The 12590-nt window shown below is 33.8% G+C and overlaps 1 protein-coding gene across 1 annotated transcript in view; it reads left to right on the top strand.

The window, feature by feature from the left end:
* Nucleotides 1–8247, top strand: part of LOC131039536 (uncharacterized) — a 54868-nt gene extending 46621 nt beyond the window's left edge. Inside the window, exons 4-5 of the mRNA XM_057972356.2 lie at nt 3138–3355; nt 7713–8247. Of these exons, the coding sequence (XP_057828339.1) occupies nt 3138–3355; nt 7713–7809 (315 nt within the window). The 3' untranslated portion in view covers nt 7810–8247. The remainder of the gene's footprint in view (nt 1–3137; nt 3356–7712) is intronic.
* The last annotated feature ends 4343 nt before the right edge of the window (nt 8248–12590 follow it).

The raw sequence follows: 12590 nt of genomic DNA, 5'->3' as shown, positions 1-12590 counted from the left end.
AGAAACTTGGTGGAATATGGCACTTTTACAGGAGTTCAGAATGTAAAGTCAAAATCTTAAATGTCCCTAGATTGCTTCCTCCCTGTATGTTATTGGGACAAAAAACACTGTGTGTGTGGAAACTACCATGGACAAAAGTAAAACCAGTGGTTATAAAACTGCTCTAATGGTTACAAAAATTATATGAACCTAGGGCTGCCAAGACATCCAGATATAGGTTGTGGTGCCAGAACTATATTGATATGTAGGCTTCCAGGGCAGCAGCCATTACCATAATTCATTTGCTTATCAAATGGGATATAACATCTATCCTTTCATGTTACTCGTGTATGGAAAGGAAATAAATGTTTTGTCCATTTTTTTGAAATGTTGTTAATTTTTTAACATTCAGGTCAGCACCATCTAGAACGTTTTTCTGGTCCAATATTTTGTATTTATGGGGATCTGGTTGGATTGTTTATATTGCAAAGCAAATTTATTGACGTGTTTCCCTCTTTTCATAGTCACAGTTTCTGCAATTATGATTCATGACAATTCTGTAATGGATTTTTTCTGTTGTTCTTTCTAGACATGTAGCTTTCAAAGAAGGTTAATGGTGGATTAACAGACCTTTCTTCATTTAGGATCTTTATGATTTATAATGGCTAGTAGCTTCTGTGATTTTATGTTCTTTTTTCCATTGTGCTGAGAAGCATATTGCACGAGAGAAGGGGAATCACAGGCATCTCATAGTTAGAAAAACAGAATGAAAGGAATTCTAGCTGATTATATCTCGTTCTAACCAGAGTAGCGAGTAAAAAAGATCTACACAAGAAAAGTTAGAAAACACAAGAAAGAAAAGAATGTTTCAGTAAAATGCAAGAAATAATGAAGATAAATCCACAAGAAAAATGCAAGTAATGAAGATATTGGCAACCATTGAGAAGTGGTTTTATGGAGAATACAAGAGCAGTCAAAGTCAGTGATTTAATGGCTGGGACACTAATATATATAATATAACTGTTGCATGTGGAATCTTAAGTAAGTATCAGAATAAGAAGTTTTAATGATTTTGAAATATTTGATGTATTAAAAGTACAGCTAACACAAATTTGAAAAATTCTCTCCTTAGGGTTGGGATTTAATGTATAAATTAGTCTCACCTTTCTAGATTCCATAAGAGCAATAGATGATAGATTCATTTGAACACTGGAAGTACAAGTAAATGGACATGAATAAATATGAATCCATTCTACAAGGTGTAAAAATGAAATTGTTGGTGATAATAATTATCTGATGGTGGATTCTGTCCACATCCTGAAATGTGATTAAGAAGAACAATTCAAGAGAAGCAGAATGCAAAGTGTTATAATAATTTGAAATGTCAGTGGCATTTCTAATTTTATTCAATCAATTTTCTTGCATTGATGGGCGTTGGTGCACATAATTTGTTAATGCCATTGTGGTTATGGTTAATGTCCTCTATGTTAATTTGTTTCTGTGTATGGTCTTCTATTATTCCGACATAAGGTATCAAAATTTCATATTACTTGTGCTTCTGATGAAAGAGATGAAGTATGAAAAGTCAGCATTTGGCAGTTGTGCTGAATTTGATGAACTGAGAGGTGGAAATTGTTGTAATGTGTGGAGGACCTAAGGCCATTTATATTGGAAACTGATGCCTGTTGTTTTTTTGTTAAGTGTCTTTTTCCTGTTTTTCCATCAAGTTTATTGTGCATCTTGTCATTTTTAGGATTGAAAAAAATCAAGTCTTGGGTTTTGCCGTATTTAATATGTTCACATTGCAATTGGAGTATTGAATCTGCTGCTCATAAAGCATTTTATTGAAAATAAATCCTTTGGTCTGTGTTTAATATTTTTGTGTAGGCACTTATCCAAATATTTAGCATGTTGGGGGCTACCCTTCAGAAAGAGCGATGTATTATGTAGGTCATGAGATAGATGCCTTCATAGGCATACAGTTATTTTCCATTTATGTTAAGGATTCAAAGTGATTTAGATATAATGCTTTCATAGGCATACAGTTATATTGTATTCATGTTAAGAAATAGAAGTGATTTAGATATAAAGGCAATGTTTCAAATATGGTAGATCCCATAAAAGAAGCTATTTGACAGGGAGCATTATTTATTTGAATTTCACATTTCAAATCAGTGAATTTGAAAAATGTTGGTTGGGCCATATAAGATTCATTACAATATTAAAAGGGGAGACCACATACTTCAACTTTTTCAAAGCATTTTCAAGTGGTTACCAAGATGGACAAGAACTTTATGTGTAAAAAGGCATTAAATTAGGGCGAAGATACACAAACTTGCTTACCACTCTAATTTTAAGTGGCAATTCAAGGGAGGCAGTTGGTCAGGTACAAATGATGGTGATGTCATATAAAAAAGGTATGAAATGGGGACTTATTAAAATTCTCCCACATTCATGGAGATATTTGTTGTGTGATTCATTGAAGTAGGAAAATTGTGGATCAAATGCATGCTACAGTTTACTTTTTAGATGCTCATAATAATTTACTGGATGAAAATACACCTTTAGTATAAACTATAAACTATAAATAACCTGCAATATAGTTTTAATCCAGGGTTACATAAGCATGCCCCCCAACCAACATCCCTGGGACAGCAGGACAGCAGGGACATCACACAGCTACCCCGTAAGCAGGAATGTGTCCCAGGGATGACATCAATGGGGCTAAAGCATCCCTGAAACAGCTAGGGATGCACCTCAACTGTCTTGGGGACAATCAGATGTCCCTGATGGCTGTCAAAGGTTTTTAAAACAAAAAATAAGAAATCTCAAATTTTAAAATAATCAAAAGGAATGTGGGGGGCCCACAAGGCTCTCACACCCTTAGCAAGGGGGCCCACAAGGCTCTCACACCCTTAGCAATCCTAAACACCCTTAAACTTAAAGCCACTGCATAAAAACTTTTCTTACTCGTTTCATTTCTATCTTATAGTTCTTGATTTCTTTCTCCACATTTTTGCACTGATATTTATTTTATATTGATGCAATTTTTGTTTTGACCAAAAAAATATTCAATTGAATTGCACAGACAGAAGCCAGTTAGTAAATGGGTTTGTATAAGTTCTTTTCTCAAATCTTTGACTGCAAAATCTATGCAGGTAATACCTGAGGATGCAAATAGAGCACTCTTCTCTACGCATACTTTCAAAATCATTTTCAAGGAAGGTGGCTGTGGGACTTTTGTACCTTTGTTTTTCAATCTGATCCGCTCTGTTAGACAGTACAGTCAAATGTCAGTTTCTGCTGCAGATGCAGCACATAGAGCTGATCCTTTACAAGCTGGACAACCTCCAGTTGACGAGATGATGAGATGCGCGTAAGTAAATTTTGCATGTATTTTAGTTATATAATTTTCCTGTAACTAGGCGGGTTTTATGTATACCATTGTTATCAGGAATTTTTTGCCAATTGGAAAACTTATTGTTTAAAGAATTTGCTCTTTTTTGCTTTTGGGATGAAATGGTTGGTGTAGATTCTGTTAAATATTTATAAAATTAAAGTCTAATTATCTTATCAGCATGCCTCACTGTCACGAGGCAATATTAGTGGTTTGATTCCAGTGCTTCGGAGGTTAAATCTGTCAAGGACTTACTGTTCATCAATTCTTAGACTTGAGTTACACAATCAGGAGTGAAATAAGAAATGCTAAACAATCATGTGAAGTTAAAGGTGAATTATGCATTAGTGTGACATAATTGTTGGAAAAATCAAATGATTGCACTTTTGAATCATTTTCTGTTAAAAACTGTGTTCCATGTTGTTTTGGGGATGGGGATGATGGGATCGGAGGGGACGCATTTTGGGAACAGCATCTTGAAGGCCATTTATTGGTGATTGTGGTGAGATTGCACAGAGAGAGAGAGAGAGAGAGAGATTTCTACAAGTGATGGACAGCAGTATAATTTAAGCAATATGTCATGACTGTGGTATAACAACAGTATATTGTATAACATAAATAAATTTTCTGATTTTAATTTCATTGTTCAAGTTTTTAAGTTGAAAGTGAAATTCAAAGTCTCTAATTGCAAAATACAACTATGCCTCATCAAGGCTATCAATATTAAAAGAGCTATCTGTGTCACACTTTGATTGAAGTTGTGGTTTGTCCAATGGAAGCTCAATCAATCCGAGTTGCTTCTCCTCATCAATCTACCTAACATATTCAGGATCAACATACCAACATTCTATTGTCAATAGTGAGTAGTTTGTTGATCTTGAAGTCTCAAGGAACTATGAATTCCAACTAGCTTTTCTTCTCTTTTAGAGGTGAGCTTGTTCCTCTTGATCGAGTGGATGTATCCATAAGTGGACCAATTTCTCTCTATAACATAGGAACTAGCAATCTGTGAGAGTAGACAAATAGCAATTTGTTTCAACTCTGGTGTGTCTTCTCCATGAAATTTCCACCACCCAATGTTTTTTTTTGGGCAATAGTGGTCCTATTCGTCCTAACCTCTGGTTTGTTGAATTTTTATTCAATGTAGGATTTTAAAGATTGGAAAAGTGAAGCCACACTTGGGATTCAGAGCATGGTAGCCATATAAAGGTGGCTGTTCATTGTGTTACACTTTTTTGTGACAATAGGCTTAATATGCCCTCATATAATAGTAATTTAGATTGCTTGTTACAAATTGCTTGCCTTAATTGGTCAAACATTCTTGCAAAAATCTCAGAAGTCTCTGCAAGACTAGGAGAGTCTATATTGGCATAACTAATTGCCCCCACACATGATATGATAGAGCAAATATACTTAAAAGCAACAGTTAAAAAAAAAGTAGAAACATATTAAATAAAAATCTCTTACATAATATCGAACCACCAAGTGTCATTAAGCACCCTTTCTCTCACCATCTTCCCTTTTGTATTTGATTGAGCCAATTTTTTTCTCTCTCCACAAACCACCATGTATTATAGTGCATATTGCACTTCCATCATCCTCTCCAGTGAAATAAAATAGTAAGCATATCTAGTCTCAACTAGTTTGAGGAATCTTTTTATTGAATAAGATTAGAATAATGCAAGTGTGATGATTCCATACAAACATTTGTATGTCTCTAGCTTCAACCACTGCTGTCTTCGCCTAATCCATCTTGCCAATATCTTTAAATACATTCTTCAAAGTATGTACACATGGAGTCCAAAAAAATTAAAAATATGTTTGTAAGGACTCTCAACCATCAAATCGGCTAACTTTGGAACATGAGTTGTATCTATACAACTTGCACAACATTAGAAAACCCAACCTTCTCTATCGCCTCCTTCAAGGTGAAATTGGTAATCAACAATCAATCCAATAACTGGTAATCAATAGCTCTACAAAAGATCTAACCAATGAGGCATGTAACAATTTTATTAATAAGTGGCCGATGTCAAGTATTAGTCGACCATCCATGACAATGTCACTCTGAATCCAAAGCTGTCTCATCTCCTTCATCAATATGTTCACCTTTGAATATTGTTTGTTCAAGAGGGAGGTACACAATATATGTTCCCCAGGGGGAGCATAAGAAGGTCCAATTGCCATTGCATCTATCAACATATGTTGGAATAAGGAGACCTTGCCAATGAAATGGGATGCCAGGGCCATAAAATACTTGGCCATTGAATCAATGGCTTGCTCACATTTTTGCAAATTTAATAACCTTACCACTGTATTTTACTCACCTGCAATAGAAGTGGCCTTCCACCTCCCTTTTTTATAACTCTCTCCAGCTAATATATTGGAATACTCATCAATAGATAATAGTGGTCTTTATGAATGTTTCTTAGTAGTTCTAGTAGTTTTTTCCTCACACTCTCCAATTAACCTTGCGATTTTAACCCATTGTTTTAACATTATATCATCACAAACTCTAACTCCATGTCCACTCTCACCCAATAAATGTTGTACAAGCTACTATATTTCTGATGATAATCATTTTTGCAAACACAACCAAAGCTTTTTGCCTTTGAATTTTTACTCTTATTAGTGCTTCAATTGGTGCCAAATTGCAGCAAGGGTTTTTTGGTGTTTAAAGGGACTTCTGCAAAGCTTCAAAGAGAGGATGAAGGGCATGCAAAATGGTCTTGTGGAGTTCCAATAGAACTTGTGGTTGGATTTTGAGAAGAACAAAAACTTCTGACACTCCATTCAACGTTCATTCACTTTTTTTTCACTGTTTGTCATTCACATTGTCATTACTGCTGCTACTGCTCTTCTTTACGTCAAAGATGCTTTAGAGGTTTGTAGTTTTCTTGAACTGTGAAACTTTTCAAGTTTTTGTGTGACAGCAAACTGATTATTTTTTTTGCAAACTCTCTCTAACATGCTAACACCCTAACTGTTATGTCTAAATAAAATATCAAAAAGAAAACAGTCAAATTATAAATACCTCAAAGGCTGAACCAGTAATTGTGAATTTCAAAAATCAGAAATCCAACTAAATGGTTCAATGATAGTACCTCTCCAGTCTGAAACTGGTAGCACAGGGCTTTAAAATATCCACAGGGGTCGTCCAATTATTCATAAAATGCCAAAGGGCACTTGGTTTAACGGCAAAGTTCATGTTGTAGGCACCTAAATGGTGCTGAGTTCAATGCTTCTTCAATACAAAAGAAAATTATTCATGAAATGAAAATCAAATTATTCATGATAGAGGTGCCAGGCTAGAGTTCTATATTCAGAGATACTAGCAATGCTTATTATTGGTTAGTTAATAACAGTCAAAAACACTACGCAATCAAAATTCATAACCTTCAATGCTACATAAAACATTCAGAGGCGGAATATAACCTTTCAACATGCCAGAATATCCAACATTCTCTTTCACACAAGAATTTCATAGTGCCACCAAGTGGAATGAAATCACCAAAAGCTAAATTGGTAACTTCCTCAATTCAAAAGTTCAAACAGGTACTGAAGACTTAACGGAAAACTGATGGTGTGCTCTGTTCTTTGTGAGCTGAATGAATTCTATCTTTAAGTATAATCATATGTCACCTACACGATGTCAAATTAAGCAAGTTGTTTATTCTAAGTTTGATGTTATAAAACATAGGATAGTATAATGATAAAAATTCATAAAAAGCAACTGACGGAAAATTGCATTGCAATATCTTTTGCTTTGCTTTGGCTTACTGGATTACTCTGAGATGGTTGACAAGCTCACCCCAGGCTGTCAGAGGGAAATAAAAACAAGGAACGATATATGTTTAAAGCAGTAAGTGCCAGTAAGCAAATCTAACATGTATTGATAGTGAAGTTATTTTCTTTTTCATCTCTAGAAGTTCAATTCTTATTTGCTCAATACTATTTTTTCAACAGATGCTGCTTTAGAGAACAGGTACATGATTTCTGTCTTGCCCTTTGATTGTTTATTTCTCGAACCCAAGAATGAGATCTTTTTGTCTGACACATTCTTAGCTACCTACATCCAGATTTCTGGTTATGACTTTCTCTTAAATCACGCTTTGGAAAGAGGGCCTCGAACGACTTATTTTGAATTTGTTTAAAATTATCATGATCTATCACGTCTCTTGCTAAAATTTCGGGAAATTAAAATGGCACTTTCTAAATTCGGGACTAGTTCATGCCCACGTATTTTAAGATCTTATTATCTTTTTTGGTCTCAAAAGGGGACACGGAACATATTCCTCATGGCTTGTCCTAACTAACAAATTTTCTTATCTTGCAGTTTCGTGGATCCAAATGATCCGACTAGGATCTTCTTGCAGCAGCCAAAACCAGAATCACAACTGAGGCGGCGTACTTACCACTCACAGGCAACATAAAATTCCATTTGAACTGTTGTGTTAGAAACTCTGAATATTGAGAAACGTGTAGACATGGTGGGTTAAGGTTATTATTGCCTCAGCATCATATCAGCAAAGTAAATAGTGAGATTTCATTTATAGTTTATTCAAAAAATAAATTTTGCTTTCTTCTTGTGAAAGCAAAGCCAAATTGTCTATATTGTTGCTATGAGTGTCATCTTCTTGTGTATATCTATGTGGAGAGACGTATGGTTTTCTTTCTGTTATATATTGTCACAATACTGGTTTTAATTTTTATGCTTAATGTTAATATATGATATTGTGCAAGCCTATTTACAACAAAATAATGCTACAGTTTAGAGTTTTATGGAAGGCAATTTAGGCCTCATATTGTCATTAACATTTTCTGAGTGTGATGATCCTTTTATGGAATGTTGAATTCGGAGATTGCACAGCTATATTGTGTTATTTGGGAAGTGAATTATTGGAGTTGCCTTCATGGCACATTTGTGTCTGGTGTAAAATTGATTTTGACATGGTTTTTTAATTGATTCATATTTTAAAAAAAAAAAAGTTTAATTAGTAACTAAAGATTTTTCACTTCACACTAACGTCCAGAATTTCAGAAGGACCAAAATTTTGAAGGTTATTTAATATTCAATCGCTGCAGCTTGATTCTGTCTCCGTAAATCACAAATTAAGTATCCTGGCCATATTTTATCGTATCACTTTGAACTTCTGTAACACTTGAAAATGAAGCCTAGAATATTTATGAATGTTGATTCCATATATTGATGAGTGGCAGGGATTTTACAGTGTCAGGTTATGACATTAATATAGGGATTTTACAGTGTATCAGGTTATGACATTAATATATGATTCGACTGCTTAGATTTTGAGTCAAACTCACTAACTCATGTTTCATTAATATTGGTTTGCATCATTCCATTTCTAATGGGAATGAATGACCCACTTAGCACTCATTGCATTTGATACTCATAGGGGTGGTGCACTGGAACTTTCGGGGATGTCATCTGACCCAATACGACTTTGATTCAATAGCACCCACTTAGTTTGTTACCTCATTTGCAAAACGTTCAGCAAGTGTTGTGCCCTGTGAACCAATTATCATGGAGCCCCTATAGCTCATCAGTTGATGAGTAGCAAGTATTTTACAAGTATTTTTTGTAGTATTTCAAGTTATGATATAAATATTAAGATTAAATTGTGTAGTTTTTGAGTCAAACTCATTGATTTATAATTCAATGAATGAATGATCCATTTAATACCCATTCCATCTAGGTGAAAGCACATAGGTTGAAACATTGAGACTTCTCAAGAGGTCATCCATCGTAGTACGACTCTTGACCTAAGTGCGCCTAATCATGGAGTTTCTGGTAAGTTTAAGCCGACTTAGCTTGCTACCCCATTTGCAAAACCTTTAGCAAGTGTTGTCCTTATGAACCATTCATTATGTAGTTCCTTTAGCCTATTAAGTGATAAGTAGCATTTCAAGATTCAATTTTGTAGATTTTGAGTCAAACTCATTGGCCCATATTTCATGAGCAGTGGTTCATTACGAGTCCCTTTAGGTCAACCATAAGAGTACTACTCTAACTAAGCACATTTGACTATGCAGTTTTCTCAAAGTTAAGCCCACTTAACTTGCTACCTTATTTGCTAAATCGTGAACACTAGTTGTGCCTTATGAACCATTCATCATAGGGCCCTTAGTTCATTAATCGATAAGTGGCAAGTATTTTCTGCAATATCAGGATTCAATTGTGTATTTCTTTATTCAAACTAATTGACCCAAATTTCATGAGTAGTGGTGCAAGTCCTTTGGGTAGCAAACTAAGTGGGCTTGACCGTGGGGGAAATTCTATGGGTAAGCACGTTTGAGCCAGAGTAGTTTTGGGATGGGTAATATACTGGGAAGCCTTGATGCTTCACCCTATGAGCATCAACTAGATGCACTGAGTGCAAAGTGGATCATTCATTCTAGTGAGATGGGTTTGTATGAACTGCCACTCGTGAAATATTGATCAATGAATTTGAAAAAAAAAAAAAAATGTGGTTGAATCCTAATAGTAATATCATGATCAATGAGTTTGAACAAAAATAAATTATATAGTTGAATCCTAATATTAATATCAGGAGCATTTCACAATTCATATAGTTGTGGCTGTTGAAGGATTCAAACCATATGCGTTAGGATGATGTTTGTTCAGGGAATGTTTGAATGCCCCTGTGAATTAGCTTGCTATTTGTACGAATTTCCTTGTTTGTATGGAGTAACACACATTGTAATGCTAAAATTTTAACACCATACATGTGCTCCAAGCTTTATTAAAAGTACTTTCGTCTCACTGGAACGAATTTGCACATTTCTGGTAAATTGACAGACTTAAAGTGCCTGTGAAATTAGACCTCTTGCTACGCCAATATAATATGTATCTTGTAAATGCAATGTTTTAGGATTACGTTTAAGTTATCCTTTTATATTCTTGTTTATGTAACTTTTCGTTTGTTTGATAGTAGTTGTTTATCTAACATACAAGCAACATAAATGCTCATCATATATCTAAGTGATTTTATAAGAGAAGAAATTTTAGAGTTACAATTCTTTTAGAGTTCCAATTCTATAATTTTAAGTTTTCATGTTCGTTCAATTAATCAGTATCTTGTAAATGCCATGTTTTAGGATTACGTTTAAGTTATCCTTTTATATTCTTATGTAACTTTTCGTTTGTTTGATAGTAGTTTTTGATCTAACATACAAGCAACATAAATGGTCATCATATATCTAAGTGATTTTATAAGAGAAATTTTTTTATAGTTACAATTCTTTTAGAGTTACAATTCTATAATTTTAAGTTTTCATGTTCATTCAATTAATCAGATACAGTTTTAGTTTTGTTTATTATTTTAATTTAAATACGATTATGAAATGGATATGATTATACTTGTAATAAATTATACCTAATTTAATAAATATATATTTAAATGTTAATAAGTTTCCTTGTAACTTCATTCCACGGTGAGTAGCTTAAAAAAAGAGATCGAAGTTATGTTATAAACAAGTATGTAATGCAATTACATGCCTCATTTGTAAAAAATTGGAGAATGTTTCTTATCCAAGAAACTATTGGTATGATTTGTTAAATCTTGAAGAATTTTTTCTATTGAAAATAAAATTATGTTCTTATAAGATTGAATATGTTTTCAATAATATGTCTTGGGATGTCAGGGTTGATTCATGTAATGCAGCGGTTAAAACACTTTCTTGGTGAAACTATCACCAAGATTCAAATCCTCACGGGGCAGGTATGCTCGCGGGCTTTGTACTTTTGCTTGGTTGGTGAGCTCGTGGATTTGAACAACAATAGTGTTCGGCACCTTAAAATGTGCCCCTTAATGATAAAAAAAAAGAATGTTTTGGTTTATCTTCAACATGCAAATAAGATCTTTTGATTGCAAAGATTTTTTTGGAACGTTTATCTTGAACATGTAAATAAGATCTTTTGATTGCAAAGATTTTTTTATTTTTCATTTTTTGGTCTGTGAGAGTTTTCTCATTTTGTAACTCACTATTATTTGGCAGTCCTATACTTTTATCTAGTTGTTTACCAAATTCAAATGATTCCAAATTGGAACTTCTTCAATATCTTCGAGAGAACTCTTATATATGTTTTGGGATGTTTATCTTTAATATGATAAATTAACTAGCATAATTTTTATTCCATTTGTATTTGTTCAAGGAAATAAAGATCTTTTGATTGCAAAGAAAGTGTTCAATCTTTTGGCTTGTATTTATGATAATACAGATGTTTCTTTTCCAATGAGCCCTTTGTCATTTTGTATTTCTTTACTATGCAACAGCCCTATAATTACATTTAAATTGCTTTCCAAATTTAAACAATTGAAATTTAAATTTTTTATATCTCGTAGAGAAATTTATGTTTTCTTTTCTTTTCTTTAATTCATGTGGATTTATGCTTTAAAACATGTTATGCACAAATTCTTGCTACCTTTTGATTCACTCGTCTTGTTATCCCCACTATTGGTTGTTGATAAATTGTGTTAGGGATGACTTCAATACTTGTTAATTGGGATAATCCCTATAAGGGGAAACTATTGTATTGCATTTATCATTGATCATATTCGCAACCAACTCAAATAGTCTAATCACTTCCATGGAAAAGTAATTCTACCTCATGATGTGCATTGAATTCAAGTTGATTGGTAAAGGTACATGCATATTTTCTTATCTCATTGGGCAAACCATGGTGTGGTTCATGAACACAAGATCCAAATTATGATGAAGATTAAGCAAAGGCTGCAATATGTTAACTAAAAAGTCATGTTCTACTCCATTTCGATGGTAGGGTATGTTCCCTCTATTGTGCTTGAGATCCGCATCCTTGAAGATTGTCCACGATAGTCTCTCTCACATAATTTGCAAATATTGTAGGGTTTATAATAGTCTACCATGGGTGTATTATGCACCATTTTTAAGATCCTTTTGTTTATCTTAAAACCATGTGCTTGAAAGAGTATTCTTATATAGAATCCAACCACTTGCTAGCACATTCATTTATTATGTAGATTGCCATGTAAGATGTTCAATAGATGTATCTTTGTATATTCCATCATGATAAAATTCTTCTAATCACCAAAGTTAACATAAATAGACTAGGGGGTGGAAATCATAGAATATGCATCAATAGGTGTATCCTTTTTCCCAATCATGTATTTTATTTCAAAAACAAGAATGTGGAGTTTCCTTGCCCATTTAA

Source organism: Cryptomeria japonica, chromosome 9, assembly GCF_030272615.1.
Source record: "Cryptomeria japonica chromosome 9, Sugi_1.0, whole genome shotgun sequence".
NCBI classification, from domain to species: Eukaryota; Viridiplantae; Streptophyta; class Pinopsida; order Cupressales; family Cupressaceae; genus Cryptomeria; species Cryptomeria japonica.
The sequence above is the reverse complement of the archived record's forward strand: the minus strand, read 5'-3'. Positions and strand labels throughout refer to the sequence as shown.